This window comes from Aythya fuligula, chromosome 9, assembly GCF_009819795.1.
Source record: "Aythya fuligula isolate bAytFul2 chromosome 9, bAytFul2.pri, whole genome shotgun sequence".
NCBI classification, from domain to species: Eukaryota; Metazoa; Chordata; class Aves; order Anseriformes; family Anatidae; genus Aythya; species Aythya fuligula.
The window spans coordinates 19,229,519-19,246,276 of NC_045567.1; the positions used below are offsets into that span (position 1 = coordinate 19,229,519).

Consider the following 16,758-nt stretch of genomic DNA (forward strand, 5'->3'; position numbering starts at 1 on the left):
GAGCTTTTAGCACCAGCTTACATAAAGGATGAGGCTTGCCACATGCTCCCCAAGTGCTCTGTGGGTTGCTGGGGCAGGACTTCTCTGCAGCCCGGGGGATGTGATGGATTTATTGGTGTTTAGTAGAAAAGGTCCTAAGGGTTTGCAGCCAGGTGCTGTCACACAGAGCAGGAGGGGGCTGAGGTAAGGCTTCTCCAGTATAGCAGTTCTCATTTCACTCCCAAATGGGTAGATCTAAGCATGCTGCAAAGGCAATCCAGGTTCTGGAAAACTGAATAACCAGGAAACTGGAAAACTAGAATAACCAGGCACCTGCAATTGCTTTATTTTTCAGAAGATAAATATGAGTTACCTCCACTCAAATTTCTTCCCTTGCAGATGGGCCATGGTGCAGGTGCTGAGGGAGATGCTGCCTCTGTCAGAACAGAGCTGCTGTGGGGTTGGCAGGGGGGATACCCGTCTGCTTGCATTATTCACAGTGACTTTGAATTCACATTTACCACTCGTATATCACAGTTAGTATGCAGAAGTCACTCAAATTACCTCATGTTGAGATGTCTGCTGATATCAGAAATCCTTGAATGCAAAACTCAGAAAACTCCTGTTTGTTACCTACAGTATTGCCAGTGCTCAGGGGCTTTTCTGCTCAGAAGCCAATTTCTTTACATTTTTCTTTACCGGGTATATTTAACCGCATTGCTTTTTGTTGTTAGAGCTATGGCAACATGCGACCTCCCTGGAGCTCTTACACAAATCTTCATGGTGGTTGTGGAAGGATTCCTATTGGTAAGAACAGATTTCACTCACTTTATTTCCTCCCTTGTCCCCACCAAACCAGACCAAACCGAACCACACCAATCCAGTGCTCTGGTTTTCCAGTCTTACAGTACTGTGGAAACATAATGGACAGCTGAGGAAGAATGAGGGCTTGGTTAGGTTTCCAAAGCCTAAAAGTGGCAGATGGGGAACAGCAGATTTCTAAAACAGAGCAACGAATATAACTTTTGGCCTTGGTCCTGCAGAAGCAGATGCTGGTAAGACACCTCCCACCCAGGAGGAGACGATTCCCCTGCAGCAATGGGTCATTGCTGCAATGGGTCATTGCTGCAGCAGGCTATTATTAAGGTTTGCTGCTACGAAAGTTTGCTGCCCCAGCTGACAATTTCCCATCTGAAGCTTAAAGAACACAGAATTCCTAGGAAAGGATCGCTTAGGGGATGTTATTTGTCTAAAATGCACTGCCTGTTTGGTACAGTGATGCTGCCAGTGACCTTACATGTGTTAAAATTTCTGCCAGACACTAGCAAATGAATCCCTCCCATCAGCAACACTTGCTCCACATTCACACCTCTCTTCTGCAGCCCTGAGGCTGCGGTCAGCACTCTCCTGTTCCCATTTTCTCTTCTTCCCCTTCCATCCTGCATTTATTTATCACTCATAGGGTATGAACGATCCTTCCTGATGGCTTGACAAGGCACCTGAAATTGCCAAGGCCAGCATGTAGGTACAGGGGTGCTGCTCCCACCTCTCCAGGAAGATGGGGTGAGCTCTGCCCAGGTCTGAGCAGACCAGATGCTGGCCAGCCCTGCTTAGCACAGCACCCAGCCCAAATCAGCCAGCCCTGCAGGAAGGCATGCTAGGAGCTGAAGGCTGTGCTAATCAGGAGCACGTGGCTCCTGGCCAGCCCGTCCTGTGGGCAGATATCTCCTGCAAGTGCCTAGCCTTGGACCATCCCGTCCATGTCTGTGTATTCACACAGAACATTAGCCTGGGGAAAACGCAGTTGCAGAGGAGACCTGCAGAAATGCAAGAGGCAGAGAGCCAGCTCCAACCGAAAGTCCATGGAAACCTGCTGCCAAGTTGAGGTCCTCCAAATATCTCTTTGGGATCAGAGTATCCAAAGCTGAGCACCTACATGGCCTTTGCAGCAGAGTTCAGCAGACTGGTTAATTCTCCCAAAGAAACCCTGCATCCTGAGGGCAGCTCTGGGGCCTGAACTCACCAGCCCATTTTCCCAAGCAGATGCCAGCAGTAATGTCTCATTAGAATATCTGAGGAGTGTGTTTTGCTAATTGGCACTGTAGATGTACTGACCTCTGCTTTTGTTTCACTGGAGTCTGATTTTTTGTGATTGCATTTAGCAGTGACTGCAAGGAGAACTGAAGGAGAGGAGGCAAGGGAGAAGGGGGAAAGAAAAGAAAGGGAAATGCGTCCGGTTGTGACAAGACAAGCTGTCCAGCAAATCTTACTACAAAGGAGAGAGATTTTGGAAGGATGAGCCTGAGTATTACTGACAATTGTTCTTTCATCAGTGATATTTAACTTCTTTCATTCCCAACTGAGTGCTGCTTTGTCTGAGGACTTAAAACCTCTCCTTCCCTTTCCTTCTCCTCTGTGCAATTCTCTGCCCCCTGGGAGACCCAGTAATTCGTTTATTCCTCTGTTTCGTCAGCCTATTTCATCCAGCAACACCACTGAAGCGGGCTGGCACTCTCCCAGTAGCCACCTCCCTTTCCACCTGCTTGTCATCACCCATCTGCTGTGCAGTGCCTTGCACACATGCTTGCCCTCACGCGTGTGCACAGGAACAGAAAACGTCTCCAAGAGCTGGACACATCACCCAGATGTGGAACAGTTAGATATGGTTTGGAGAAAGGGGGCTGTGAGCAGCGTAAGGAGGGGGGTGGGTGTGCTCTGGGCTCCTGGCTGGAAGTGGGACACCTGTGAAAGGCATAGAGCTGTGGCTGCAAAACTACACCTGGGGATTGGTGTGCCATAAAATGTGCAATGCGTGCATGCCAGCCTCAGGGATGGACCTCAGAGAGGAGCTGGGGGGAGCAAGGGATAAGAGGATGCACCCTTTGCATCCCCCCTCCCTCTCCCTATGCCCCCACTGAGGAGCCGTGACAGGGCACACTCCTAGAGATTCAAAACCCATCCGAGACAACCAGCATCGATGCCATTTACCTTTTCTCATCATGTCTGTAAGATGTAGAGCTCCGGCCACTGGTCCAAATAAACATTTTAGAGGGTTGCCCAGTGTTGTTTTTGCTTGCTGCAGTGGGACGATGGAAGGACCTGGGGGAAGAGGGATAGTTTTTGTCACTGCCCATGCAAAGCAGCAGTCCAAGTTACTTCCAATGTGCCAAATCCCCTGTGGCTGTGCCCAGCGTGCTTTGAAGATGGACCATTAACGTGAGGTGAGATGTAAAATAATGGGGATGGCAGAGCAGTGGTGGATATGAAGGACAAATCTTGTAAGCCCTTCCTTCCTGTAATAACTGTAGTTTAGAAGGTGAAATAGCATCTATCAGCCACCAGCTAAAAAGTGTTTTTATGGTGATCACAGTCAGAAATGTGCTGTGTGTCCTTGGGTCTAATCCTCATGCTGGTGTTTCTGCACCGAGCCGAAGAGTGCAGAGCAGATGTCCAAGAGCTGGAGGCCATGTCGGATGTTGGACCAAGACCTCTCCCAGCCTAAGCCCCAAGGCTCCCTGTTGCTGGGAAATAAAATCATATATTCATCACTGCTCCCTTGAGGGTGTCGTATGTGAACTGCCCAGAGGAAAGCCCAACTGGCTGTGCTCCCACAGCCTGAGTTCTCCTGGAGCCAGCCAGGGGTGGTGGTGAACACTACCAGAGAGTCTGTTCTTCTTTGAGCAAAACTTGGGCATGCATTAGAAGTAACTAGCAGCTTCTGCTGCCTGCCTGAGCTGGCTGAGCTTCCTCAGCAGGGAGGGAGCAGATTCACAAACTCTAGAGCAAATCACAGCAGAGGGCCTGTCCCACTGAGGGGATGCCAGCAGAGGAAGGGGGCTGTCCTTCCCCACGAGGTCAGCGTGATTTCAGACACTCCTCATAGTGCCAGTGCCTTGCAGCAGTCCCTACGTGATTGCGTTAATGCTGCCTGCTTCATTAGCTGGGCAATCCAAGCTAATGGTCACTGTTTAGCACGCAATTGCATCCCTAATCTTGTGTAAAATCCTAACACTGATGGCATCACGGCAGCCACTCCAGAGGCCAGAAGTGACTGAGGTCTGAGTTTCCTTTAGGTGAGGGTTAGCTCTGAGGTAAAAGCCTTCTGCAGACCAGTAATGTTAAGATCCCCCCTCCAAGGCCCTCCTTTGAAGACCTTTGTAAGACTTCTAAAATATAATGGCTACAACCTACACAACCGTCTCCTCCTGGAGAATACTCCCACAGGGCATCTTACCAGCAAGCTGCTGTACCTGGTGTAACTTCTCTTTTGTACAGTCAGAGTCAGGATGCTGGGTTGGACCCTGGGCTTTCTGCTCAGTTTTGCCTGAACAAGGTTGTTTCCTTCATTATTTACCCCATGTGGCCTCAACACATTTGCCTCTTGGCACTGTTGCCACAGAGACAGTCAAGAAGGCCAAGTTTTGGATTTTACAAAACACACCTTGTTCTTGGCACTGGGGACCTGTCCTGAATAAATGTACAATGCTTATGGGAGAGGCTCAGAGTACAAACTGCACAACTCCTATGAACACATTTACACCCATGCCCAGGGCACTTCACTGCTCTGGGCTGGCTTGAGAGCACCTCTAAGAGCCTGTGACACCAAAACCTCTGCCAGGGCTAACCCATCTTCTCTCATCTTCTCCTAGTCTTGTCTTCTTCTTGAACATTATCTTCCAGTGAATTTTATCGACCTCACTAGAAAACCCGACAAAGTTTCCACTAAGGAATATCAGCATGTCTCCCACCACCAGCAGCAAACACCTGAGGCCCGTGGTGTGAGGAGAACCTGCTGGTGAAGGCCTGCTTCATATTGCTCCAAAAGAGACGTAATTCTGAGGGTGAATCTCAAAATCCTTAGCAGGTGCTTTGGGTATTATATTGTGATCTGCTTGCCCTAATTCCACTTGTCTGTGGCCATAGCAGAAGAATAGAGTAGACTAAGAGAGACAGCAATAAGCTAACTCATAAAAGAAATGTATCTACATTAGCGGACGACAGTTACCACTTAGGGAACATTTAACGCCCTGGCAGCAACTACAGTAAATCGTGAAGCAGCAATAGCAATATCAAACAGTGCATTTCTGCCCCGTGACCAGACCTTGATGTACCGCAAGCTAATGGCACGGTGCAGGACAGAGGGACATAAATAACCCTTCTCGTTGGAGCATCTCCGGAGCTCCAGCTCTACTACCTGACTAATCCAACTGGCAGGTGACCTTGAATTTGGGTTCCTTGTTATGGGAAGGGGAAAAATGGACACTGGGGAGCTGGTGTTAATGTACTGACAAATGTTTAGGAAGACTGATCGCTAATGATGCTGCATTAATGAATGCACCTCTATTTCTAGACCTTTTTCTAAATCTCTCCCGAGCTTGGAGCTGAGCTCTCCACCTAGGTTTTGAGCTGAAGGTTAATGTCCAGGACCCAGGGTGGTCTTTCTGGGCTCCCAGGGGACAGACATGGCTAAAGGAGGCTCCGTGTCCAAAGGAGGAGAAGAATGAGGCTACCAGTGACAAGTCATCACACGGGGATGCAGCTCAGCTTTGGGCAAAATACAGGTGCATTTGGTTTTGTTTTTAAAGGCAAAATTTCTTTTAACTTATGGCACAGAGGCTGCTGAGACTGATCCAATGTCTCCCAGAAACTCTGTGGTGGGCTTAGTGGAGAAAATAGCCTGGAAGAGGGTGGGCAGTTACCTCTCCCCTGGTGAGGAGGGTGGACATGTGCAGATCCCCATGTCAGAGAGCAAAGGCAGAGCCCTGCTTCGTGCAGTGCCAAGTCCCATCAGCAGGGTCGTCCCCTCCAGCTCCAGCTATGTGCAGCAGTGCCTCAGCTTCACACACTTCCAAAAAAGACCTGATCTGAGAAGTGCATGGCTTTTAAATATCCCCGAAGAGATGTTTCATTTGAGGAAAGCAGTGCTAAAACCCTGATGGTGTGTGTGGATAGGAGCACACAGAGGGGAACAGGGAGGGCACCAACTGCCCTCAGAAAGCCACAACAGAGAATGGGATCAGAGGAGCAACGTGGCTGGGGAGAGAGGTGAGGACAGAGGGAGATAAACAGCCGCAAGGCAGCACCCAGAGGAACAGCACAAACAGGCAGGGCAGCTATAGCAGGAGCGGTTTTTCTCCCACCTAATTCCCTGAGAGGGTCAATCATCTTTTATCTCCTTTGAGCCAGTCCCCGTGCCATCGAGAGCACCGGCCGGAACAAAGCAAAGGCAGAGGCGATGCTGAAACGGCTGCCCATCGGGAACTGAATGCTCTGGCACTATTTATTTTTGAGTCCACATTTGGATTAGCTGTAAAGAGCTGTGTGGATAAGCAAGCAGGCAATTACAGCTGGGACGTGCTGCTCATGAATGGAAACGGCTCCAATCTGCTCAGGACATATTGAAATTCTAATTCAGTTAGATTCCTTTAGTTACAGCGTTCATTGCAGACGCTAAAAGAGATGGGATTAAAAAATAAATACAACTCTTATGCTGCCTTTGGTCTGCCTTCTCTGCTCTCCTTTCCCCCCCTTTCCTCCTCTATTTTAGCTGTTGTTTGACTTTATTTTCTGTGGCAAAATGCAGCAGTCCGCATTTAGTAGCTTGTTAATTTTTACTAGGCTCTAGCAGCCTGCAGTGGGCTGAACGTGTTCGCTGCTGACGGGTGGGCAGTCAGTGTGAATACCAGACCACCACCCAGGTTTCACATATCACGTCTTACTAAAGATCATTACCAAGAGATGTTTTTATTATTGCAAAAGTGCAGGCGTGAAACCAAGGTGCAGGGGATATACAGGCAAAGCGGATGATTTGCACAAGCACTTAATTGACTTGTCCCTGGCTCAGAGCAGTGCACAAGCCCAGCAGACCATGCTGCCTCCCTGGTGAGCAGGTTGGCTTCCTGCTTTAGATATAGTTGTGCTGTTTCACCTTTGTAGGCAGCTGCTATTGCACTGGGTTTGTGCAGGTATGTCAAGAAAAATCGGATCCAAAACAGTGGCCAGAGAAGAGGACCAGGAGTGCTGGACCAGCACTGCCAATGTGACCCAGCAATTCAAGCATGCTATTTAACTCTGCGCTGCCTGATTTTCCCTGGCTGTCATTGAAAGATGTATTAAATCTGCTGGCATATGCAAAGACCAGTTAGCTGAATCTAAGTGTCTGAGATCGCCAGATGGGAGGAACAAGAGGAATGTGAGCTCGATCCCTCTGCCCACACTAGCGGTGTCTTGGACCTGCTGGAGGACCTCTGGACACAGACACATGTTCAGTCAGGCTGGGAATAGTACCGACCACATTAGTGTGTAAACCTGGTTATTACATACACCGAGTAGAAATGACTTGTCTTCCTTAAGACTAAGAAATGATCTTGATGGGGAAAGGCAGATTTAGTAACCCCATCCTACAGAAATGAGACATGAAGATGTGAAGTAGGCACCTCTGTGGTAAATCAAAGAACACAGTTCAGAGCTCATGAGCATGTTTCCTTTTTGTCTTAGTACAAAATGGTAAATTCCGCAGTGTAAATACCCTGTGGTGATTTCTCACCCTTTCAGAACCTAGACTTCATTATCTGTAGCCCTTTGGTATTTGAATATGATCAGCAGTTGCAATCAACATTTCTGATAGATTCATGTGCAGAGATCAAATCCAGCCTGGGGAGCAAGCCTGCTGGAAAGTTAGAAATGAAATGGGCTGTAATAAGGCAGAGGATTAGAAAGTTAGGAAACACAACATAAAAGATAATAATGATGTGCTCACACAAGAGAGAATAGGAACAGCGTCATTTTGCAGAAAAGCAGTCACAATATCTACCAAAATAGTTGTACGAAGTGGATGGGAAATCTGGGGGAGTCAAGTGAGTCAAATGACTACAGAGACGAGGCTGATGAGCTGGGCTTAGTGCAGTGCAGCACCAGTCTCTTAGGTAAAAATCAGTCTAAGCACTAAATCACCAGCTTTGTGGATGAGTTCAGCACACGATACACTGGATGGTACAAATGCAGACTTAGCCTCCCTAAAAAACTAATACCTTGAGAGCTTATGAATCTCTATGTAGACGTGTTCTTGTAATATACTTTTTAGCATAAAACCAATTTTTCTTGAGAGTCAGGAAAGAAGATAATGAGAAAGAACAAAAGCAAAGTCTCTATAAGGGAGAACAATGCATATGCCTTCTATGCAGTTTTTAGACAACAAAGGGAACAAAATCTCTGCAGTCCTCTGAGGCCAGCAGAGCACTCTGAACAGTGAAAGGGACATGTCTCCAAAACAAAAGCCCAATGTATTTTGGTCTCATAACTGGTCTAGAATGAAAACAATGTCAGGAGCAGGCACAGATACTTTCATTCCTCATCTGCCAATAATCTATATTAATTACAGCAAGCATCCAGCTTCAAGCTATGTCACTGCAGTGCTATTAATGTTGAAGAGTATTGAGTTTCTAAGGAGGTGAATGTCTTTTTCTCTCCCTAATCATGATTACTTGGCTTAGTACTTGGGCTAAGCTTTTATTTAACCAAGATAAATGGATATTTCCAAAACCAGTGAGTTAACACTATGCATCACATTATTACTCTCTTTTCAGATTTCTTGCCTTGTATGCTATTTTACGCAGCTGCTAAACACAAATAACAATAAGAATAGGAAGGAGGAGCTGTGCAGAATTCCATATGGATTAAAGATTGAAAAATAAATAAATCTGGTTTTGACCCATTACTTCCCCATTCTATGCCAGCATTTCCCCTCAATCAACGTAACATAACTCTATTATTTTCTCCTATAATTTCCCTCTCTTGAAACATGAGCGCCCACACCACATTGCTGCAGACACCACCAGCCTAGCTGACTAATATTGTGTTGCTTTCTATTTGGAATCCCTCTTTATCATTTAAGCTTATGTGCCAATGCTGTAGGTTAACATTCAGAAGAGCAGATGGGGAATTAGAGGCAAAACTTCTGTCAGTGATAACGGGGTTTCCATGCTTCATTTCCCCCAGGGCATGGGGAATGTTTTCCTTTTCAACAGTGCTGGGCAAAACTGCCCTAAGGAACTGGTGGTAGCAATACCGGGCTCTGGCACCACATTGAAATAATCAGGATTTTCAGTTGTGGGGTTTTCAGAGTGTGTGGGATATGTCTGTATTTTCTACTTTTAGGGAAACTTGATAATTGTCTCTCAATTTTCACCATTTTTGATGAAATTTACTGCTTCTGCCTTTCCTAAGAATCCCTGAGCCCCAGTAATCAAGTGAATTTAATTCAATCAAAATGAAGAAAAACTGTATTTACAAATTGACCTTGAAATCTTGTAGGTCATTCCCATCTCCTGTGGGATACAGCTGGTGTGCATCTCACTATAATTGCATAGTATAACACTTTTTTTTTTTTTTTGGTAAGTTTAACCAAAAATGTTTCTCATAAATGGGTATTCTAAAGATCCTGTTTGCTACTAAAAGCTAGTGTTTGAATTCCTAAATTTATTTAGATCAATTTAAGCAAAAATGCCTGGGGGAAAGGTTGCTAAGCTATCAGCTAACACACTGTAGGTGACCTGAGCTGCCCCTGCTGCAACACTTGTGTGCCTCGCTGTAATACAGCATAGCAGGTAAATAAAAGCTGATTGTCTTCCTCCTAATGTGTTCAGAAGGCTTTTCTCCTATATTAATTTGATAGCAGTAATCCAATTACAGAAAACATCATCGGAAGTTGTTGTAACATGGATTGCATTTTTATTTTATACGTTGCAAAATGTTAACTTTCACTCCCCTCCTGCTTCTCTCCCTTACATTGGAAATGCTTTTGTGAATTCCCCACCTCAGCAGTTTTTTTTTTGAAAGCTGATATATAAGCTTAATGAAGTCTATCATTTCAATGCTCTTTGATATGCACTTCAGAAGAGATTGGATACTGGATTCTCTTCCTATTTACAGCCAGGTCAGGAGTGAAATGCAGAAGCAACCAAAGGGTAGGGCAATGGCACAGAACTTCTCAGTGCCAGAGCAAACACTTTTCAGTTTGTTATGTTCCCTTGGGACCACGTTACTCCAGTCCCCAGCTGGACCAGTGTCAGATGTTGTTTAAGAAACACTCTCCTTAAACTGGAAGGAAGTTCCAGTGTCTAAATAAAATCCCCGCTGAAAGAACACTCAAAAACTCAATTTTGACCTTCATGCAAACCAAGAAAGAGGTTTTCAGTGTCTGTAAGGATTTAAAATTGATGTGGAACACTTTGTCCAGTAGTAACTTGTATTCCTCATAGTATATGTATTTATTTTTACCTTTTGCCACAATGGCAACTTAAGTCAAATATTCAATCAAAGGTGAGCGTTTTATCACCTTTCTGCTCTGATGTCTGAGTCAGATGCTTAAAAAGTAACACCAGCAGCTCTGTAAGTAGTGGGTGGATAAAGAACAGGTAAATCAACCTTTTGTGCTGTATCTCAGGGAACGTTTTCTTCTTTTCTTTATCCAGGTGAGGCCATTTGCTATCAGACCTTGCCACTATCAAAAGTGATCTGCAACTGACACCATACAGCTACTGGAAAACATTGCTACTTGAGTAATTTTGGCTGCTAGAGCGCTCCCAGTCAGACCAGTCTGCGGGTGGGATGTTCTGGCTGGTGGCAGGAGCCTTGCTATTAAATGTTTTCTGACTGGCAACAGGCAATTTGCTTCCTCTTCCTCAGGTACAGAGAAAGGCAGTATCTATTTAATCTAGAAGGTAGAAAGCTGGAGCAGGCTTAGAAAGATCATTGCCTAGCACCTTTCCACAGCTTCCCTTTATACGCCCAGAAATGTTTTTCTTCACCACTGCTTTAAAAGCTCCCGCCTCACTCATGGCTGCTGGGGCAGCTCTGCTTTTGGTAGCCAGCTCCTCTGGGGTCTTCTGGTCCCAGGCTAGGCAGGACATGAAGGTCTCCACAGGGTGACAGAAGATGCTTGTCCAAGCCATTGCTACCACCAGTCCTCCCAGAGGATGCACCACCAGTGTTAAGATGAAGGACTCACTCTAAGACAGCACAGCTGGTTCTGCTTCTGTAGGTTTTGATGCACAAAATAAATTCCTGTGAGGTATGCAGGTACTGGGCATTGCCTACTGAGCAAAGATATCCATGTGTGTGTTCTTATCTGTGTCCCTGCTCTGACTCCGTGCCCCTTGCAGTAAATACAAACCAGTCAAATGACACGGAAAGTCCATTTGGCTCCAGGAGTGCCCTAGCCCACCTTTCTGGTCACCTCTAAAAGAGCATCACCCCAAACGTCACCTTGGCAGTACTGGGGGGAGTGCCAGCAAGTGCAATAAATAACTGATAGTATTTCCTACAGCATCTGTACTGTCACTTCCATGGAAAACATGGAGCTGATCTAGGAGGACTTAATTGGGGAGCTGTAACACAATCACGGTGAAAAGCAGCACTGGAAGACCGCCCGTGGATTTCAGCAGATCAGATTCCCCGTAGTTAAACTAAATGTCATCACACCGTACGTGGCTGCTGATTTCAGGTTTGCTAATTTGTAAAACAATGTGAAGAACATGCTGCAGTTGTGAGTGGAGCAGCTGAATTATAGGTACTTACACAGCACAGTAGGGATATGAATTCTGTTTATTGCACAAACCTGCCTCTATAATTAATAGAAATAGTAACATTTTCTTGCTCTGCTTCCATTAATTCAGACTGATAGCTTTGGAAGATTGGATTGGATTAGGAATTGCTTTTTTATTAGGAATTGCTTTTTTTTTTTTTTTTGGAAGAACAGGATAGAACCACAGGACTTTCTTGGCTTTTTTTGCATCAGTCCTGATCTCCTTCATTGTGCAAGGAGCAAAATTACTAGCAATGCCCTGTTGTTTGTAACAGACCATCTGTCACCATAATTGTAGCTTTATTTTGTTTTTCCCATGCTTCTGGGAGAAAAGACTTAAACTTCCCCAGCTGCCTGTCTGCACTGAACATTATGAAATGTATTTTAAAACCTTGAGAAACAGCCACAGTCAGTCCAAAGCCTGCTTAAACCCCAGCAGCTCTCCACTAACGTTGGCACCTCCTGATTAAAACTGGCTTCAGGGTTTACCTAACAAGCTGCAAATGATCTGAACAGCCATGACTCCTTCAGTAGGGGTTTTATAGGCTTTCCCTCTCTTTTAGGAGGCCTGAACATACCAAGGTTTCAAATTGTGCTTTATTTATCTCAGTGGTATGGCACAATAAGCACTGTTGATACTTTATTGTGGTGGGTAGGAGGGCATGGCATGAAGCAGAGCTGATGCATGGGTTGGTTTAGCCATTGCTAGCAACAAATATAATATAGCACAGTCTTCAGGCTGGGTTTATTTTAAAATTTGGGACTTTTTAGGGACTGGAAGAAGGGAGTGGCTGGAAAAGTGGTGTGAAAGCTGGACTGCTGCTGAGGGGCAGTGGACTTCACCTTGCCTGGTGGAAAGCTTTGCCCTAGCACAGCCAGCAGCCTCATCCCTCTCAGGGTCAGAGGCATGGGAATGGGTATGTCAGAGAGGACTTATTTTCCCAGTGGTTCATTGAAAAAATATTAATCTTAATATCTTTCTTACATGAAGTACATAGTGACCACTGAGCTGCTCTAAGGAGGACCTTTTATTGATACGACTCCGTAGCCAAGTGTAATGCAATTAAATGAGTGGATTTCATTACGTATATTGACAGGGTGTTACTGACGGTTTCCATTCCCCCTATTATTTCTATAAATAAAGTCATGCCATAATCAGAAAATATGAATGTGCTAAGACCTCCATTAATTCTTCCCCATACTAATCTAAGAGCTGGGCAGATGTTTATTAATACCTTGTTACACTGCATTCATCAGCTGTTACCAAGAATAGAAAGGCTGAGACCTGATCTCATGCTGAAGGTTAAATAAGAGCAGATCTGCCTAAATCTAGACTTCTGATTGACTTTTTGACAATATTTTTGTTCCCTATCTAAATACTGTTTAAACTTTTAACCTCTCTTTCTCTCTCCCTCCTTCCTGATGTTCTGTGGACCACTTCTGAAGCCCAGTGGCATTCCCCTCCCTGCAGCCTGGAGTTCAGCAGTCCTTCAGCTGCATGCTGACATCTCTTTTGATTTCAGTGGAGCTGAATCACATCAGCCTGTGACCTGCCCTCTGTTTCTCCCTCCCGGAAGGAGCAAGGTGAGAGCCCAGGTCCACCCCACTCAGTGCTAGGCCCTGGCTAGTGCCTGCTGATGGTGCTTGGGGATGGCCCTGAGGAACAGAAGGTATGGATGGACCTGTGCTGAGCTGTGGAGGTGCTGTGACCGACTGATGGGACCTCACGCACCCTTCTGGGTCCCTGTTGTTGGCAGGGACCAAGCTGGAGCTGGTTTGTCCTCTGGCCCAAGCCATCTCTCGTTGTCCCCTGCACTGGCTTCTCTGCCAAAGCAGCTCCATGATGTAATTTCTCAGTGAAAGTACTTTTTTTCCTTCTTCAAATCTTAAAGAAGGAAATCTTGACTTCTTTGAAATGTAGTGCTCTTTAACCTAGGGTCACTCCCTGGTCTTCTCCTCCCCTATTTCTCTAGCACTTTCTCTTCCCATTCTCCAATCTTCCTCACCACCTGGTGTGGGCTGGGGCAGCTCAGAGCCTCTCACACTGCTTTCAGTGGGGCTGCACTGCCTCGTACTAGCAAAGCAACTGTCCTGTGACCTCTGCAGACACTGCAGATGCTCTCGTGTGCAATGTCTGTGCCTACGTGGCTGTATCGAGGCAGCTCTGAGCTTCGGGCTGCTGCCAGCCTTCCTGATGTGCTCAGGCTGCCTGTGGGGGAAGGAGGTGCTTGATTTCTGGGATAAACCAACTGATGTACAAACAATGCTGATTCACATCAGATGTCCACTGAAACAAAACGTAAGATACATGTCTGTCTTACTGCATTGGGGCTGCAGTGGATCCAATTTCCTTATTTTAGGAAAAGTTTGAATCTTGCTGGCAAAACTCAGTGAACTTTTACTGAAGGACCCAGCCTCCCAGGCTATTTCTTTTCCCAGCTCATAATTATTGTAATTTTTTGCAAGCTCATTGTATTTTCAGGTACACTAACATGGATGAGATGAAATTGTACATGTCTTGTGATCTTTTCTCCCCTGATTACTGGCCTGTTTCAGTTCCTCATTTAAAGCTAAACAAAGGACAGCTATTCCCACGACTGGCCTTTATTTTTGGGGGTAAGATCTAATGCACTAAAACAGGTGGGGCAGCTCTTGGTCTGAACCTGCCTTGATGTTTTTGGTTGGGCAGCACTTGAAACAAAACTAGAGCATGTTGTGAGCTGTCCAGGGCTGGGGCTGGCCTTTCATTGCTGCTACACCCAGCACCAAGCACCTGGGGGGTTTTGGTCTTCATCAAGCCTTAAAGAAAAATTTGAATAAGAATGTTTTCAAGATAGGCTGTCCACACTACTGTGGAGGATAGGCATGACCCAATGCATATCCCATGGTCATCCATCCAAAACCTGGATCGATGAACTGGCTGATAAGTACTTTGAAATGCAAGTGTTGGTGGCCAGCCCAACCTACTGCCCCCATCCCATCCCATCCCATCCCATCCCATCCCATCCCATCCCATCCCATCCCATCCCCAGAGACAAGAAAGACAGACGGAAAACAGCTCAAAAAACCAACAGACAGGGCCCATGTCAAAACTCCTGACCTTGGGAAACAAGAAGGTGGATGCAAAATTAGACTGCCTGAACCTGCAAAATGTGTATGCAGATACCCATGCTGCTCCTGTACTCTCTCCTGGCTTGATTTCAATTACAGTACTCAGACCTTGCTTTGTATAAATTAATTTGAAAATTCTGTAGAAAAATCAAATCAAATCAAAAATCTTATGTTGCTTCCACCACTTTTTAGCCCCCGCCCATCTCCTTTGAGTTGGATGCTGCTTGTCTATTATCTTGTCTGCCACCTCTGAAATTACCCACTTACTTTTTGCACTCTCTTTTACTTTCTCAGAATTGCATTTGCAGAAATGTACATAAACACCTATTCTTCAGGTCAGCATTTCAGTTAGTTTTAAATTGTACATTTCTATTTCCTGGGTCTTTACTTATTTATTATTAGTTATACTGAGTCTTCTTCTGAGTGTTTGCATTGATCCTGATAACTCTGTTGGGTTCTTATCTGTATAAATAGATCAATAGCTTTTGGATTGCACTTTCTGAAGCAACAGACTGAGAGGCTTGCTTCAAACTTGAAAGCTTATGTACTGAATTTATTAATATATCCAGCCATTACAAATGTGTGATCCATAAAATGACTTCAACCTCATTTAAAAATAACTGAATTTTGTACATCTTCTTCCTGGCTAGTTGTATTTTGCAGTTGCCTAAGTTTAGTAACACCTTTTTACTTTAAAGACTCAAAGTAAAGTTCAACAGGGGAAAGGGTACTAACAGGGTCATGATGAAGTTCTTTCTGGAGTTGACAGGGTTGGGATAATTGCGGGTCCCAGCAGTCAAAGGGTGCGTGGAGCATCTTGGGCTGCTCAAAGGGACTAATCTAGTCCCTTAGGAACTAACAGGATTAATCTAATAGGAATCAATCTCCCATCTCAGATAGGAGATGCTCCCTTCTCTTAAACTGCAGCAAAACAACTCCCCCTCTAAGCTGATACTGAATTGAAGTCAGGCACAGAACAAGACTTTCCATTTTTATTTCTAGCTTGCTCAGAAAAGACCTCTTTGCGCTGTCTTTCTCCAAGCCAATTTTGGGCTAAATAAGAAAACATAGTTCCACAAAATCTCAGTGTGAAGCCAGCAGAAACACAGCAAGATAATAGTGTCGCAAGATAAGGGGGATTAAGATTTCCTCTGGGCTTTTTTGAGAAACAGGGGGTGAAAAAGTTAATGGAATGCTCAACTGGGAGATGTTGCTGGGACCTGCAAAAAAAATGATAGACCAAGATAGCTTGTCTTGGTGCACAGCAGTTGCTCCTTGTGAAACACCATTGCACAGCCAGCCTTTTCCATGTACGTTGAATTCTACATGGCTCATGACATGGAGTCTTTTGGAGCTCTGGGTAATGAAGCTGATAATTTCCAGCTGATGTACGTAATAAAGAAGTGGCTGAAGCAAAATGATTTGGCCATTAGCAAAATTAGAAATACAACAGCTGGCAATGCAGTAGCATAATCATTGCAGGATGGGTGCTGTGTCTCCTGTTGGCCGTTCAAGGATCCCTTGGAGGGTGGGGTGAGGATTCATGCACAATTTGTTACCATGGTGGAAGGCTCTGCCTATCGATTACACCTCATTTAAGAAGGTCTGGTGGTTACATCTCATCTACTTGTGATATTTCTGGGCCAATTTGGCTCTTGGTTAATGCAGGAGATGGCTCTGGTGCAAGCATGGCAGTGCCTCCTACGTTCCGCTTGCACGGACAGCACACACTGAGAATTTACTTGTATTGTTGTGGAAATTAGAAGCTACTTTAATCACTGTGGTGAGTTTAAGTGGAATATTCTGCAGAGACAATAACAACCACTGACAGTCCAAATTCAGTGGAGGCCTGATCCAGCTTGTATTGAAACTGAAGTAATATTTCTATTGTACTTAATGGGCATTGGCCTCAGACTCAAAAGAGTGCACTTCAGATTGAACTTCTCTGCTTTTGCAGAGATCTTATTAGATTTGCAGAGTTGGTATTAGATTTGCTCAGTGGTATGAGAACATTACTATGCCGTTAAATTACTTTTTCAGTTAATAATAAATTCTTTTCTACAAGGATTTTTTTTTAAGTCCTT

At 45.2% G+C, this 16,758-nt stretch overlaps 1 protein-coding gene across 3 annotated transcripts in view; it reads right to left on the reverse strand.

Moving 5' to 3' along the window:
- The window catches only part of KCNMB2 (potassium calcium-activated channel subfamily M regulatory beta subunit 2), a 127,874-nt gene that overhangs the window by 10,912 nt on the left and 100,204 nt on the right, over window positions 1-16,758 (reverse strand). For all 3 annotated transcript variants that reach the window (XM_032193578.1, XM_032193576.1, XM_032193579.1), the window contains exon 2: window positions 2,968-3,078. In XM_032193578.1, coding sequence (XP_032049469.1) covers window positions 2,968-3,078 — 111 coding nt within the window. The remainder of the gene's footprint in view (window positions 1-2,967; window positions 3,079-16,758) is intronic.